General features: G+C 43.0%; 1 protein-coding gene across 1 annotated transcript in view; it reads left to right on the top strand.

The window, feature by feature from the left end:
* LOC311146060 (chloride intracellular channel protein 4-like) overlaps window positions 1–16,036 on the top strand; it is a 35,093-nt gene extending 19,057 nt beyond the window's left edge. The window contains exons 2-6 of the mRNA XM_084182524.1: window positions 8,572–8,681; window positions 11,775–11,900; window positions 12,045–12,151; window positions 13,185–13,366; window positions 14,168–16,036. Of these exons, the coding sequence (XP_084038650.1) occupies window positions 8,572–8,681; window positions 11,775–11,900; window positions 12,045–12,151; window positions 13,185–13,366; window positions 14,168–14,332 (690 nt within the window). The 3' untranslated portion in view covers window positions 14,333–16,036. The remainder of the gene's footprint in view (window positions 1–8,571; window positions 8,682–11,774; window positions 11,901–12,044; window positions 12,152–13,184; window positions 13,367–14,167) is intronic.
* Window positions 16,037–17,358: the final 1,322 nt, after the last annotated feature.

A 17,358-nucleotide genomic window follows, 5' to 3' on the forward strand; every position in this document is an offset into this window, starting at 1 on the left:
TCATCATAGGTACACATCAACTATGACAGAAAATCACATTGTAGGATTTTTAATGAATTTATTAGCAAATTATGGTGGAAAATAAGTATTTGGTCACCTACAAACAAGCAAGAGTTCTGGCTCTCACAGACCTGTAACTTTTTCTTTAAGAGGCTCCTCTGTCCTCCACTCGTTACCTGTATTAATGGCACCTGTTTGAACTTGTTATCAGTATAAAAGACACCTGTCCACAACCTCAAACAGTCACACTCCAAACTCCACTATGGCCAAGACCAAAGAGCTGTCAAAGGACACCAGAAATACAATTGTAGACCTGCACCAGGCTGGGAAGACTGAATCTGCAATAGGTAAGCAGCTTGGTTTGAAGAAAACAACTGTGGGAGCAATTATTAGGAAATGGAAGACATACAAGACCACTGATAATCTCCCTCGATCTGGGGCTCCACGCAAGATCTCACCCCGTGGGGTCAAAATGATCACAAGAACGGTGAGCAAAAATCCTAGAATCACACGGGGGGACCTAGTGAATGACCTGCAGAGAGCTGGGACCAAAGTAACAAAGCCTACCATCAGTAACACACTACGCCGCCAGGGACTCAAATCCTGCAGTGCCAGACGTGTCCCCCTGCTTAAGCCAGTACATGTCCAGGCCCGTCTGAAGTTTGCTAGAGTGCATTTGGATGATCCAGAAGAGGATTGGGAGAATGTCATATGGTCAGATGAAACCAAAATAGAACTTTTTGGTAAAAACTCAACTCGTCGTGTTTGGAGGACAAAGAATGCTGAGTTGCATCCAAAGAACACCATACCTACTGTGAAGCATGGGGGTGGAAACATCATGCTTTGGGGCTGTTTTTCTGCAAAGGGACCAGGACGACTGATCCGTGTAAAGGAAAGAATGAATGGGGCCATGTATCGTGAGATTTTGAGTGAAAACCTCCTTCCATCAGCAAGGGCATTGAAGATGAAACGTGGCTGGGTCTTTCAACATGACAATGATCCCAAACACACCGCCCGGGCAACGAAGGAGTGGCTTCGTAAGAAGCATTTCAAGGTCCTGGAGTGGCCTAGCCAGTCTCCAGATCTCAACCCCATAGAAAATCTTTGGAGGGAGTTGAAAGTCTGTGTTGCCCAGCGACAGCCCCAAAACATCACTGCTCTAGAGGAGATCTGCATGGAGGAATGTGCCAAAATACCAGCAACAGTGTGTGAAAACCTTGTGAAGACTTACAGAAAACGTTTGACCTGTGTCATTGCCAACAAAAGGTATATAACAAAGTATTGAGAAACTTTTGTTATTGACCAAATACATATTTTCCACCATAATTTGCAAATAAATTCATAAAAAATCCTACAATGTGATTTTCTGGATATTTTTTCCTCAATTTGTCTGTCATAGTTGACGTGTACCTATGATGAAAATTACAGGCCTCTCTCCTCTTTTTAAGTGGGAGAACTTGCACAATTGGTGGCTGACTAAATAATTTTTTTCCCCACTGTACATGGCGGAGACTGAATCAAGCTAGTCGTCTTGACTTCTTTCTTATCTCATTCTCGTTGGCACCAAAAGTAAATGAAAAGTGTTGATAGGGGACAGAATGCGGTCGGACCATCATATAATAGGCATATACATTACTCTTACTGAATTTCCACGTGGGCGAGGATATTGGAAATTTAATCAAAGGCTATTGGATGATAATTTATTTATAATTAGAACAAAGGAATTTATAACTGACTTTTTCCAACATAACATAGGTACAGCGAATCCCCTTATTGTATGGGACACCTTTAAATGTGCCTTTAGAGGCCATGCAATTCAGTACTCATCTCGAAAACAAAAGCAATTTAGGTCAAAAGAGTTTATACTAAGAAAGGAAATAGAAAGTCTAACAGAACAGATAGATAGCAATAAAAACTGTAACATAGAGGCTCAGAATAAATTAGAGGAAAATCAAAAATAAATGGAGAAACTTATTCAAGAAAGATCAAGTGTAATATATTATAAAAATAAAGCAAACTGGATGGAATATGGGGAAAAATGCACAAAATTCTTTTTTAATCTTCAACATAGGAATGCTACCAAAAAGAACTTAATGAAACTGGTTACAATTGACGGAGTCACCCATAATTCACCAAATGATATTTTGAAGGAAGAAACAAAGTACTTTAAGCATATGTTTTCTTTTCAGTCGCCTCCATCTCCTCTAACTGAAGCTAATTGTAGAGATTTTTTTTCTATTGATAATGTCAAATTAACAGCCACACAGAAAGACTCGTGAAGGTGAAATTACAGAGGAGGAACTTCTGGATGCAATTAAAGACTTTAAGTCTGGGAAAACTCCAGGGTTGGATGGCATACCAGTCGAGGTATACCAAACCTTTTTTTATATACTAAGAGGACCGTTATTAGCATGTTTTAACCACTCCTATGTAAATGGTAGATTATCTGACACTCAAGAAGAAGATCTCATTATTACTGAAACAGGATACAAGTGGAAAATATAAAGATCCAGTCCATTTACAAAATTGGAGGCCCCTTACACTTCAGTGTTGTGATGCAAAAATTCTAGCAAAATGTATAGCGCATAGAATTAAAAAGGTATTGTCGGATATTATTCATTCTAATCAGACAGGTTTTTTACATGGAAGATACATTGGAGATAATATAAGGCAAGTATTGGAAACAATAGAACACTATGCAAAATATGGGAAACCAGGCCTGCTATTCATAGCAGACTTCGAAAAGGCATTTGATAAAGTTCGACTGGGGTTTATATATAAATGCCTGGAGCATTTCAATTTTGGAGAATCTCTTATAAAATGGGTCAAAATCATGTACAGTAACCCTAGGTGTAAAATAGTAAATAATGGCTATTTCTCAGAAAGTTTTTAACTGTCAAGAGGAGTGAAACAAGGTTGTTCACTATCTGCATATCTATTTATTGTGGCCATCGAGATGTTAGCTATTAAAATCAGATCCAATAATAATATCAGAGGATTAGAAATCCAGGGCTTAAAAACAAAGGTGTCATTGTACGCTGATGATTCATGTTTTCTTTTAAATCCACAACTAGAATCCCTCCACAGCCTCATAGAGGATCTAGATACATTTTCTAACCTCTGGATTACAACCAAATTATGACAAATGTACTATATTACGTATTGGATCACTAAAAAATACATTTTTTACATTACTGTCACGCTCTGGCTCCGGGACTTTGTATTATTGAGCCAGGGTGTGTTCATTTTTGTTGTGTTTGGGGATTAGTTGGGTTGTTATTGGTTGTTTCATTGTTTGGTCCAGTGACTCCCAATCAGTGGTAACGAGTGTCAGCTGTCGGCTCGTTATCTCTGATTGGGAGCCATATTTAAACTGTCATTGTTCACCTTGGGGTGGTGGGTTTTTGTTCTATGTTCAGTCGTTGTCACTGAGGACTTCATGATCGTGTTTTGTTTTGTATTCTCGTGTATTACATTAAAGTCAATATGTTCGCTACCAACGCTGCGCTTTGGTCCTACTTCATAGACGGTCGTGACAGAAAAACCCACCACAACGAGACCAAGCAGCGTTTCCAGGAGTTGGAGACAGAAGAGCGAAGGTTGGGAGAGGACTATAGAGGCCTGGTCCACCGAGAGGAGAGACCCCCAGAAAATTTTTAGGGGGGGGCTCACGACGTCGGGGCAGCAGGAGTACGGGTTAGAGGAGTGCAGTAGGTTGGCAGAAAAGGCCGCCAAGTTAAGGGGGCCACTGGTCACGAAGGGGAAGGAAGGTGTGGAGGCACGGCGAAGGGTACTGGGGTGTGTTACCAGTCCGGTCCGGCCCGTTCCTGATCCCCGTGTAGGGCCAGGGGTGTGTGTCAGTGCGGTCCTGTCTGTTCCTGTTCCTCGCATGGAGCCTGTGGTGCGCGCCGCCAGCCCGACTCGGTCTGTTCCTGCTCCCTGCACCAAGTCTGTGGTGCGTTTCGTCGGCCCTGTCCGGCCCGTGCCTGCTCCCCACACCAAGCCAACGGTGTGCGTCGCTAGGCCAGCTCGACCTGTTCCTGCTCCCCGCACCAAGTATGTGGTGCGTTTCGTCAGCCCTGTCCGGCCCGTCCCTGCTCCCCGCACCAAGCCAATGGTGTGCGTCGCCAGCCCAGCCCGGCCGGTTCCTGCTCCATGCATCAAAACTACGGTGTGCGTCGCCGGCCCAACCCGGACTGTTCCTGCCACTCGCACCAGGCTAAGGGTGCGAGTCGTCAACCTGGGTCAGCTCGTTCCGGCTACTCGCACCAAACCAAGGGGGCGAGTCGTCAACCTGGTTCAGCCTATTCCTGCTACGCGCACCAAGCCAGGGAGGCGAGTCGTCAGCCTTAGGAGGTCCGTTCCGGCTCCACGCACCAAGCCGAGGATGCGTATCGTCAGCCAGGTCAGGTCCGTCCCTGCCTCACGCGCCAAGCTAGGGGTGCGCGTCATCAGTCCGGATCCAGCCAGCTGGGTGGGATCGGACCGGGGCCATTACGGGGGGATGGAGGTAGGAAGGTGGTCAAGCTCGGAGCCAGAGCCGGAGCCGCCTCCGAGGAGCAACACCCACCCAGCCCTCCCCTATTTGGGTTCTTTGAGGCGCGGTCGCAGTCCGCGCCTTTAGGGGGGGGTACTGTCACGCTCTGGCTCCGGGACTTTGTATTATTGAGCCAGGGTGTGTTCATTTTTGTTGTGTTTGGGGATTAGTTGGGTTGTTATTGGTTGTTTCATTGTTTGGTCCAGTGACTCCCAATCAGTGGTAACGAGTGTCAGCTGTCGGCTCGTTATCTCTGATTGGGAGCCATATTTAAACTGTCATTGTTCACCTTGGGGTGGTGGGTTTTTGTTCTATGTTCAGTCGTTGTCACTGAGGACTTCATGATCGTGTTTTGTTTTGTATTCTCGTGTATTACATTAAAGTCAATATGTTCGCTACCAACGCTGCGCTTTGGTCCTACTTCATAGACGGTCGTGACAATTACCATGTAGTTTACCAATAAAATGGTCTGATGGTGATGTGGATATACTCGGAATACATATCCCAAAGGAAATAAATGATCTCACTTCAATACATTTTAATAGAAAGTTAGCAAAAATAGATAAGATCTTACTACCATGGAAAGGAAAATACCTGTCAATTTGTGGGAAAATCACCCTGATTAACTATTTAGTATTATCCCAGTTTACCTATTTGCTTATGGTCTTGCCTACGCCTAGCGAACAGTTTTTTTTATTATATGAGAAAAAAATATTCAATTTTATTTGGAACAGCAAGCCAGACAAAATTAAAAGGGCATATTTATATAATGAATATGAATTCGGAGGACAGAAATTATTAAATATTAAAGCATTAGACCTATCACTAAAAGCTTCAGTCATACAAAAGTTATACTTAAATCCGAACTGGTTCTCAAGCAAATTAGTAAGATTGTCTCACCCAATGTTCAAGAAAGGCCTTTTCCCCTTTATTCAGATTACAACAACTAATTTGCAGTTATTTGAAAAGGAAATAATCTCCCAAATATCACTATTTCTAAAACAAGCCATAGAAAGTTGGTTGCAATTTCAATTTAATACTCCAGAAACGACAGAACAAATAATGCAACAAATATTGTGGTTAAATTCAAATATACTAATTGACAAAAAAACTTTATTTTTTGACAGAATGTTTAAAAAAGGTATAATCTTCGTAAATGATATCATCGGTAGGACTGGTGGAGTTACATGCAGCTAACAAAAACATATGGAAATGTCTGCTCTACCCAAAATTACAACCAAATAATTGCAGCCTTACCGCAAAAGTGGAAGAGGAAAGTGGAAGGGGGAGAAAGTAAGGAACTTGTCTGTCGGCCTTGCATTAAAGAACATAATTGGTTAAGGAAAACTGTGATAAATAAAAAAGTATATCATTTTCACTTAAGGACAAAAGGATTGACAGCCATCCCATATAGATTGCAAAATAGTTGGGAAGAGATTTTTGACGTATCGATCCCATGGCATAGTGTTTATGAACTGACACGCAAAACGACACCGGATTCAAAAATTAGAATCTTTCAATTTAAATTATTATATAAAATTCTTGCTACCAATAGAATGTTATTTATATGGGGGATACAATCTTCCCAGCTCTGCAGATTTTGCTGTGAAGAGACAGAATCATTAGATCATTTATTTTGGTTCTGTCCATTTGTAGCTTGTTTCTGGACACAGGTCCATGAATGGCTAAAGGATTGCAATATTTACCTAGAGCTAACCTTGCAGATAGCATTACTGGGTGATCTGAAAAGTCATAGTCAATCGATCAATAATATAATAATACTTTTAGCAAAAAATGTTTATTTTTAATTCACAATCTGTAGAAGCAATGAGAATAGAAAGGTTCAGAACTTTTGTAAAACATCACAGTACGGTTGAAATATATATGGCAAATAGAAATCCTATATGGATGGTGTTAAGAGATAGATGGGAGGTATTGAATAGAGTTGAAGGATGGGACTAATAACAAATAACAACAAATAATAACAAAGATAGCTAATAATGTAAGCATACTGTGTCCATAATAAGTATATAGGTTGTATGTTGGGAGCTTTTGGGAAAGAGAACAGTTAGAAAGATATGGCATATAGAAGCAAACCGGATGGACATCATGAAAATGATCGGAGAGGTTGAGAGTAGAAGAAGTTCAGGAGCAAAAATAATATATATATATATATATATATAATAGAATTATTGTAAAATTAACTGTGTCCATAAGGTGTAGATAGTAAGTATAGACCGGAAGTAGAGGCCTGGACATTGTTGTTCACTAATTAACTCCAAGTAGGGAAAGGATGGCGGGGTTGAAAAGTAATAAAGGGGAGTATATATATAAAAAAACATGGGGGATTGGAAGTGATGCAGACAATTAAATTGATAGAAGATACAATCTATCTTCAATATTAAGCTGATCCATCAAAAAAAAAAAAAAAAAAAAAAAATCGGCAGTGTATCAAATACTTGTTCTCCCCACTGTATGTTTGTTTACACAAGGAAGATCTTTACTCATGAATATTGAATTTCACCCTCCTAATTAGTAATTACTATACACATGTGTAACATATTAATTAATATTACATGCGAGGAGGATAGTTGCATCAAAAACTCCCTCTCTTCAATCTACCGTTTTTTCTTTACTCAACTACACAACTATTTCTGCACCCTAAGCTGGAAACTGGGACTTGCTTGTACTGAAGAGCCCTATTGATATGGACCAGCTTGAGGTGGATGAGTGGGAGGGAGAGAGGGAGAGTGTGCTGGCGGTGGTAGTTGGAGAGATCTCTGGTGTGTTTATAGGACAGTGTGTCTGCCAGCGAAGTGTTTAGAATATCTCTCTCACTGCCTCGTTTTTACATTTTAGTCATTTAGCAGACGCTCTTATCCAGAGCGACTTACAGTTAGTGAATACATTTTTTTCATTTTTTTCATACTGGTCCCCCGTGGGAATTGAACCCACAACCCTGGCGTTGCAAACGCCATGCTCTATCAACTGAGCTACATCCCTGCTAGCCATTCCCTCCCCTACCCTGGACGACGCTGGGCCAATTGTGCGCCACCCATGAGTCTCCCGGTCGCGGCCGGCTGCGACAGAGCCTGGATTCGAACCAGGATCTCTAGTGGCACAGATAGCACTGCGATGCAGTGCCTTGGAGGTCTGTGTGTATGCTATCATAATGCACAGTAGTAGTTTCTCATGAAGGGGAGGTGAAGGTGGCAGATCTATTTTGGGTAAGGAAAATCCCCAATGTGAAAGTGGGTCTCTACTAGTGGGTAGTTGCATGTTTTTCCCCACGTCCAGAGATTGTCTGATAACAGTAGCCTAGTTTGTCCATGTCTCTTGTTTGGAAGGCATGTAGTCCAGTGTTCTTTTTATAAATTATATTTTATTTAACCATTATTTTAACAGGGAGTCATACTGAGACAAATTGTCTCACAGATGAGCCCTGTATACACATCAATACACATCAATATGCATGTGTTACAAATCAAAATACCTTCAGTGATGTTGTCATGGTGAAGGTTGAGCACAGTGATTAGGCACTGGCAGACATACTGTATCATCCCCCCTCCCACTCAAATACATCAGACTCTCGCTTTAGGTCTACTGAAACAAGAAGCTGTCCCGTTCCCTCTCAGGGTCCCTCTCAGTCACTTCAGGGGTTTGTGTTCCACTTGGCTGCCTGGCAGTGTGGATGAATGGAGGCGGCTGTGGAAGTGTGGTAAAGCGTTTGAGACAGAGGTTAGCCTGCTCTCTGGGACTCAGGGAGCTAGTCTAATCTTTGTGAAATAATCATTGTCTGCTCAAAATAGGTCAGTGCAGTAAAACACCACTGGTCATCAGCTTACAAGAGCCATTTAAATCTTTGTCAGCCATGTTGGATTCTCTGCCTCTTATCCTTGCAGCCATGGTGCATTTTCTTTGTGTTTGTGTGAAAGGCTCCTGTAAGGTGAAACCAATGCCATGTGAATAATGCCGATGTAGTCTTACCTAATCTAACCTTCTCCTCTCTTTCTCTCGCTCTCTCTCTCTCTCAGGCGGGAAGTGATGGCGAGAGCATTGGGAACTGTCCATTCTCCCAGAGACTCTTCATGATCCTGTGGCTGAAGGGAGTGGTCTTCAACGTCACCACAGTGGACCTGAAGAGGTGAGGGAGACACCAGACCACCACGTCACACTAGCTAGCCCACTCCTCCACCACACGTCACACTAGCTAGCCCACTCCTCCACCACACGTCACACTAGCTAGCCCACTCCTCCACCACACGTCACACTAGCTAGCCCACTCCTCCACCACACGTCACACTAGCTAGCCCTCTCCTCCACCACACGTCACACTAGCTAGCCCACTCCTCCACCACACGTCACACTAGCTAGCCCACTCCTCCACCACACGTCACACTAGCTAGCCCACTGCTCCACCACACGTCACACTTGCTAGCCCTCTCCTCCACCACACGTCACACTAGCTAGCCCACTCCTCCACCACACGTCACACTAGCTAGCCCACTCCTCCACCACACATCACACTAGCTAGCCCACTCCTCCACCACACGTCACTCTAGCTAGCCCACTCCTCCACCACACGTCACACTACTTAGCCCACTCCTCCACCACGTCACACTAGCTAGCCCACTCCTCCACCACATGTCACACTAGTTAGCTTGCTCACTCCTCCACCACACGTCACACTATCTAGCTAGCTCAGTCCCCCAGAAGGGATCAGCCTGCTACTCTTCCTCAGCTCTCAACTAGCTCCTGGAAAGCCAGGGGAATATTCTCTCTCTCTCTCTGCTCTCCTCTTTCATTGGCTCCCAGAGCTTTTCTGGGCTCTCCACTAAGACCTTAGCAGCCTAGCAGAACACTTTGATCCAGCCACACCTCAAACATCCCCACCGCCCTGACTGCTTATTTGGTTTTCCCATGACCTTTCCAAACCCGAGAAATCTGGAAAATAAACAAGCAACGTTTTGGAGAGGCTAATTGAGGTTGTGCTCACTTCCTCCCTATATGTTATTTTTCTTACTCTAAAATCAAAACAGGATCTAGAAGGATCATCTTCCCCTCCCAAAGTAATTTGAACACTATTTAGCCTCGGCTGTAACTACAGCAAACTTTCTTCCCCATGTTCACTGTAATGTGTAATGCTGCCTGGCAGCTCTTTACCCAGCCATTATGTCCCTCTATGAGTCATCCTGATAGTTTTTCCTCTTCCAAGGCAAGGCTGCTGGGATATGTGTGATTATATGGTCAAATGAACTCTTTATTTCCATGGGCCTTTCATCATTGCTGTTTGACTCAGACAGTACAGTATACAGTAGGCTCTCTGATTAAGTGTTGTAGAGGGGAAAGCTCATCCACGTAGATGCTTTTTCATCGCTAAGCATCTCTTCTCCTGAGAGAGCTCAGAAACACTGCTACCTCTGCCAGGGTCGGTCCTGTCGGCAATCTAGACAAGACAAGACTGAGTAGTACACAGAGCAACCTTCTTTTTTACTTCTGGAGGCACCGGAATGTTGTCTGTGGGTGTCTGTGAATGTTGTCTGTGAATGTTGTCTGTGAATGTTGTCTGTGGGTGTCTGTGAATGTTGTCTGTGGGTGTCTGTGAATGTTGTCTGTGGGTGTCTGTGAATGTTGTCTGTGAATGTTGTCTGTGGGTGTCTGTGAATGTTGTCTGTGGGTGTCTGTGAATGTTGTCTGTGAATGTTGTCTGTGGGTGTCTGTGAATGTTGTCTGTGGGTGTCTGTGAATGTTGTCTGTGAATGTTGTCTATGGGTGTCTGTGAATGTATTTGCGCATGTACGTCTATGTCTGTGAGGGTGTGTAATGCGAAACGAGCTTCCGGAGGTCTTGTTAAAGGCAGTGGAGGGTGTCCGCCCACTTAACAGTGTCTGTTTCCCCCTCTGTCAAACATGTCTTTGTTCAGCTGTTCTGACCAGGACTGATAAAGGCTTCACTTTTTCCACACAGTATAGTGTGGTCTCCAGTCAAAAGAAAGGCAAAGTATTACACAAGAGTGTGTCCTATTTTATCCCTTTTTATTGCTATATGGAACTCAAAAACAGTACATTTTATTTACTACCATTCTACATTGATGTGATTGTGAGTAGCCCACTTAGTAAGGAAAGATGTAGAATTACGATTTCTAATCTGAAGTTTTGTGACCTTGCTATAGAAAACTATTTTTGGCTCAATTCTATGACTAACATGTCTATGATTAAAGCATTTTTATTTATCTTCTTGAGAGAACGCTTTTACCCCCTCCCCCTTAATGTTGCCATGGGGCGAGTGTGCTTCCTGTGCTCATGCCAAAGGGTTGAGGTCACTTCCTGTTTTGGTGCCCCTGTGACTGGTTGGTCCTATTAGTGTGTTTCACATCTCCCCTTGTAGGGACATCTTAACCACTGTACGTATGCACATCACATTGCATTTTGACATGGCTTGCATGTGAAGCAGTCTCTATGGATAAGTCAGTGGTAGGCTGTTCCCTGCATCAAAGTTAATTTGCTCCTCATTATTTTGACAATTAACTCTACACTGTAAGACCTTTAAAAGGTTTTATTTTGGTTTGTGTGGATCATTATGAAACATGACTCAGGGCTGTTGACAGGTCATTCATCACATACTCATTATGTTGTGTGTGTTCTCATCATATCTCACCTCCCAGACATCTGGAACAAAACAAGCCTGTTCTGAGCACTGCGGACAGAGGAATGCACTTGGCATAAAAACACATGCACGAACACATGTACACAACCCTGTTGAAAAGAAAGTCCAGCCCAGGGTCTGTGTGTGTGAGAGGGAGCGCTAGAGAGGGCAAGACAAGTCTGGAACAGTTGAGCATGGGAACTGGGACAGGGAATTGTGTCCTGTCCGTGGGCCACAGCCACGTCCACTGACCTGAGAAAGCAATAGAACTGAGCCCTGGGAGGACGCAGAATAACACTAATGATTGTTGATGATTGTCAAAGAGTAGTCAAAGACTAGATGGATTATCGGGATATAAAGTGATAGATTAGTGAGTAATCAGTGATGTCTCAGTTGTATAGTAGTAGTATAAAACTTTATCCCCAGAGGGAACTTGTTTTTGCAGCAAAGTCATCCATACAAACAAGACAGACATTTCAACAACATTAAGGACTTAACACAGTATAAGATATGCATTGCATTTGGCTGATATGGGTATTTACCAGTGTGTTGTGACATGAACACTAAATCCCCTGTCTTCTCTGCTTCCCAGGAAGCCTGCAGACCTCCAGAACCTGGCCCCAGGCACACACCCTCCCTTCATCACCTTCAACGGGGAGGTCAAGACAGACGTCAACAAGATAGAGGAGTTCTTGGAGGATGTCCTCAGCCCACCCAAGTGAGTCGTCTGGTCTGGGTTGCAACAGCCCGTCACGTCCACTAGGCACATCACACTGTGTACTGTAACCTAGTTATCTACACTTGGAGGCACTCTGCTTGTGTCAGATCTAACCAGGTGTATCATCTGTTTGTGTGTGTGTAGGTTCACCAAGCTTGGCGCCAGACACCCTGAGTCCAACACTGCTGGGATGGACATCTTTGCCAAGTTCTCAGCCTTCATCAAAAACTCAAAACCCGATGCCAACGAAGGTGAGCTTCCACTCCCTTTAACATAATTATCAAGCGTGTGCTTCACCAGTTCTGTGGTTGCTAGGCGACAGCGGTAGCCTGAGGTGATTGGTGGCTGGGTGAAAGCGGGGAGCCTGACATGGCAACACAGAGCTTTTATTCTCTGGGGTGCCCTCTCTCTGTCCCCAGGACCATTCCTGCCACTGTCCCCCTGTATCCCATGTCACCTTGCTGGGCTCTCTAAAAAACAAAAACAAACGCCTGGTAAAAACAACAGAGCGAGATGGTCTGGAAATGAGCTCAAAGCAACTCTTGTCTCCCCTGGCTTTGGTTTAACAGGCATGCTACAGCTATAAATATATTGCCCACAGACATGTTTTGTGCAAGACAAAAGAGATGACAGTATACTGTAGCTTTGCCTCAGTCATATTGGCTAATGTTTCTCTGTCTGTATGCCATGTTAATCTGGGGTAAGCTGTTTATGACACAGTATCAGTTCATGACCTCTGGTATCTTGTTTGGTTTCTTTCTATTCTCCACCCTGCGGAAATATTGACCTATCGTGACGGTTGGCTTTGAATATCTTCTGGGCTATGTCAACAGCACTTTAATGCTGAAAGTCATATCTGAATGATAAGCATGCCCTATTTATAGGACAGTCATACTGTAAAATTTAAAACACAATATGCCTAGTCACACTCTCCCCAACTGACTTAAATACCCAACATTCCAATAAGTAGAATTTGCTCAGTGAACCACAATTAGTCCAACCCCTGCTATCTATTTTGGCTGTATGGACTACTCCTTATTTGGGGTCTCAAGATAATGCCAAAAACTGGGATCAAGGAATGTACTCTGTCAAAGTACTTCAGCAAGGCAGCTTAAGTTCTGCCATCTTGCTATGAAATGCTGTCCTCGTGTGGCAGACTACAGAACTGCTGTGTGTATCATGTAGTGTCAGTTTGAAAAGTGGTCCAGAATACTCAACACAATGCAGGCAGGCTGCTGTTGTTGTGCTAGTTAGAGATGATAAATGTTCCTTTTTTTGCTGTAGGTCTGGAGCGTGGGCTGTTGAAGACCCTGCAGAAGCTGGATGAGTACCTGCGCTCCCCACTGCCTGACGAGATCGACCACAACAGCATTGAGGACGTCAAGATCTCCACTCGCAAGTTCCTGGACGGTGACGAGATGACACTGGCTGACTGCAACCTCCTGCCCAAGCTGCACATCGTCAAGGTAAGAGCAGAACCCAATAAACAGGACCTTATACACCGAGTGTACACAACATTGTATACTCACTGCTCTTTCCATGAGATAGACTGACTAGGTGAATCCAGGTGAAAGCTATGATCCCTTATTAAATCCAATTCAATCAATGTAGATGAAGGGGAGGAGACAGGTTAAAGAAGGATTTTTAAGCCTTGATACAATTGAGACATGGATTGTGCATGTGTGCCATTCAGAGGGTAAATGGGCAAGACAAAAGATTTAAGTGCCTTTGAACGGAGTATGGTGGTAGGTGCCAGTGCTCCGGTTTGTGTCAAGAACTGCAACACTGCTGAGTTTCACGTTCAACAGTTTCCCGTGTGTATCAAGAATGGTCCACCAACCAAAGGACATCCAGCCAACTTGACACAACTGTGGGAAGCATTGGCGTCAACATGGGCCAGCATCCCTGTGGAATGCTTTCGATACCTTGTAGAGTCCACGCCCAGACGAATGCGCCATCCATGCGCAACTCAATATTTTGAAGGTGTTCCTGTTTGGTATACTCAGTGTACACACGTTACAGTTGAGTTAGCGAAGTCCCTATAGTAATCCCTCAGCAAAGCTACCTGTGCTATTCTTATGGTAAAATGGAATGCTTATGTTAGACAAATAGAGTACATCTTTACACAGCAAAGCCCAGAGCGCTTAGTGATTTATGCATTCTGCTACCCAAATCATTTTGTACCACCCTTAGCCTACAGAGGGACCGCTTCTCTAGAAGTTTATCTAAGACTAACTTAATTCATCAATGTCCCCCTCCATCCACAGGTGGTGACCAAGAAGTACAGAGGCTTTGACATCCCCAAGGACATGACGGGCATCTGGCAATACTTGCAGAACGCCTACACGCACGAGGAGTTCACCAACACCTGCCCCAGCGACAAAGAGATCGAGATCGCCTACCAAGATGTGGCCAAGAGGCTGGTCAAATAGGCCCGTCCCACCTCCACACCCTCCTCCCCCACGCCACCTCTATCCTCCAGCACTGGGACTGGTCTGTTCAGACACGAGAAAGAAAACTATGGACTACCTTTCCTTCTCTCCTCAATTAGAGCAAACCCAATGCATGAGCTCCTTTGTTCCTACTTTTCCCTTTTATTTTTGGAAGATCTCTTGAGTACATGAAGCAGCTCAGAAAGGTCACTGACGGTCCATTGTTTATTGCATTTTTTGTTTTCTCTTTGTTATGATGATTTGACTGGCGAGGTGGTCGAGGAGCTTGTCAGTGTTGGAGGGCAATCTATACACACTCCTTATAAAGTGGCCTTCCGGCTGACCCTCTGTCTCCACACGGGAATATGGTCACAAGCTGTTTTTTTCTATTGTCCGTTCAACTGTTCAATATTGATTTGCTTTTTAGGCTTGCTATGAAAGTGAATATTACAAGGCTGATATTGTGTTTTGGCTACGGAGTTGATTTATACAGTGTTGAAAGCTTCAGTGTTTTTGGCTCTAGAGGATAAATGAGGGCAGGTTTCACTGCATGTAGACAGACGCTAGGCCAAACCACCGAGTTTGACATATTGGTGCGATATGCTTCATTTTACTGTTGCGTTCCTTAAGTCAATTGCAATAACTATTATACAGGTAAAGCTACCTGTTATCCATGCTCTGATACAATTTCCTCCATGACCTTATGCTGAGCTCAGTCAGGGCTTTCCGAGATGTACCTGCACCAGGTGCTTGGATGAGATGTTTTCAGCTCAGGACAATGGAACCTGAGATTAATGAAATATATTAGATCATATGTAGCAATTAAATATTAGATAATATGTAACAAACAAAACATTTAGACTTGTATGGGAATACAAACTCTCCTTCATCACTGCGTTGCCTCACATCACTGCTCCATATAGACACTGACATTCTTGGCAGTAAAGCTCAATTTTACCAGAAATAAAATGTGTTTTTTATTCTCTCCTGCAAAGCATGAAGGGAAGTATTTAGCTTGTGTTGTGCTGGCAGCAGTGGTAGCTTATATTACACTTCACCAAAAAGGGCACATTTATTCTGGTCTCACTGTGGATTGAATGACTATCTAAACTAGTGAAGTACAAAAACCTCTCCCGGTCTCTCTTTCTCCCATAGAATACGGAAGAACACTAATGTGCGGTCAGGCAACAGGAAAGGTGACACTAAAGATATTTATGAGAAAAGGCATCAGGGAGAGGAGAATGGTAATGTAATGAATATCATGTAGGATTTCATTTTCTCATTATTTAGAATGCTCGCAAAGGTAGTGAATGTATTATGTCGTAGTTCCAAAATGCTTTAGTGTGGATAAAGCAAAAATATATAATTTTTGTTTTTTATCTCCCTATGTTTTGCTGCCATCTTTTCAGACATTTGTTGTAATACGCATTTCATAAAAGGAATTGTAAATATTTGTTTTGATTATTCAGAGTTCAATGTGTACATTTTGAACACTTATTGGTTTGAATTTGGGGGAAATAGGCCTTTTTTACCTGCTTGGGTTTTAATACTAGAAGACATCTCCTCTGGCCTTATTTGTTGCGCAGGTTTTCAAAGATCACTGCAATGACGACATGTGTATGTCAATGTCAGAAGAAAAGATCCAGGCTATGTCATGGCTTTTTTAACAATATTGACGTTATTGAAATAAACCTCTTATTGGCACTCTGGTTTGTAGGTGTGATTGCTAGGGGCTGTTCCAGATTGCAGGATCAATTCTAAAATCACTTCATATTTTCGAGGAATATAGACTTTAAATTGGCATGCTATAATTGACTCGACAACCAACAACCATATTCAAGACAAGTTTAGCTTCCTAAATTAATCAGAAAATCAAGAGATATATTTTCCTGCTTATCAAAGGTAGCTGGCTAACTTTGCTTTCTGGAACACCCCATTTGACTAATGACCTAGCAGGCCTACAGTTACTGTGCATGTCATTATGTTATGTGTGATTGATGGGAGACAGCAGAGGGGGGAATACTACAAAGCAAGATCAATGCATTAGCCAGCTAACTTGCCTTAATATTCTGAAATAACTTCATATTTTTCAGAAAGATTGACCATGCCAATTTCAAGGTTAACTGTCTCAACAACCAAAAATACATATCTAAGTTTAGCTTTCTTAATGAAATCATAAAATCAATAGTTATTTCTGGTTGTTTATCAAAATAAGCCTGCTAACTCATTGTTCCTATTTTGTAGTATACCCCTTTAGCTATACTAAGACCAGAGGGGTATCCTATGAAGCAGATTTGAGGAGTTAGCGAGGTAACTTTGGTCAACTCTGATGGGGATAACCGGGTCATATGAAAGTGGCTCACCTTTTAGCCAGGTAAGTTTCTATGGCAATGAATCCTTCAGAACTAAGTGTCTGGGCCTCCTCTGTAGCTCAGTTGGTAGAGCATGGCGCTTGCAACGCCAGGGTTGTGTGTTTGATTCCCACGGGGGGCCAGTATGACAAAATGTATGCAATAACTGTAAGTAGCTCAAGAGCGTCTGCTAAAATCTAAAACGTAAACTAAACTGCTTCGAGTCAGGCTAACTCCACTTACCCTTGAATGAAATGACTGAGCCACGAGTTGAGGGAAAGGGGGATACCTAGTCAGACGTATAATGAATGCATTCAACTGAAATGTGTCTTCGGCATTTAACCCAGGCCTTCTGAATCTGCGGTGTGCTGCCTTAATCGTAATCGGGGAACAGTGGGTTAACTGCCTTGCTCAGGGGCAGAACAACCAAATTTTACTTACTGGCCCAACGCTCCTACCCGCCAGGCTACCTGCCGCCCCCGGGACCAATTAAATCAGATTCCTTCCCTCTTGCAAAGATTGCATCATCATCCCCGTAATTTGAGGAAAACTACTGATTAAATATTGAATTAATCAATTGTTTTTGTGTTATCAATTGTTTTTGTGTTAAAAAATAGTCATGTTTAAATATCACATTATACATTTAGTAATAACAGAATGCATTTTAAACTTCAC

The sequence above is a fragment of the Coregonus lavaretus genome (assembly GCF_964263955.1).
Source record: "Coregonus lavaretus genome assembly, chromosome: 18".
Lineage (NCBI taxonomy): Eukaryota > Metazoa > Chordata > Actinopteri > Salmoniformes > Salmonidae > Coregonus > Coregonus lavaretus.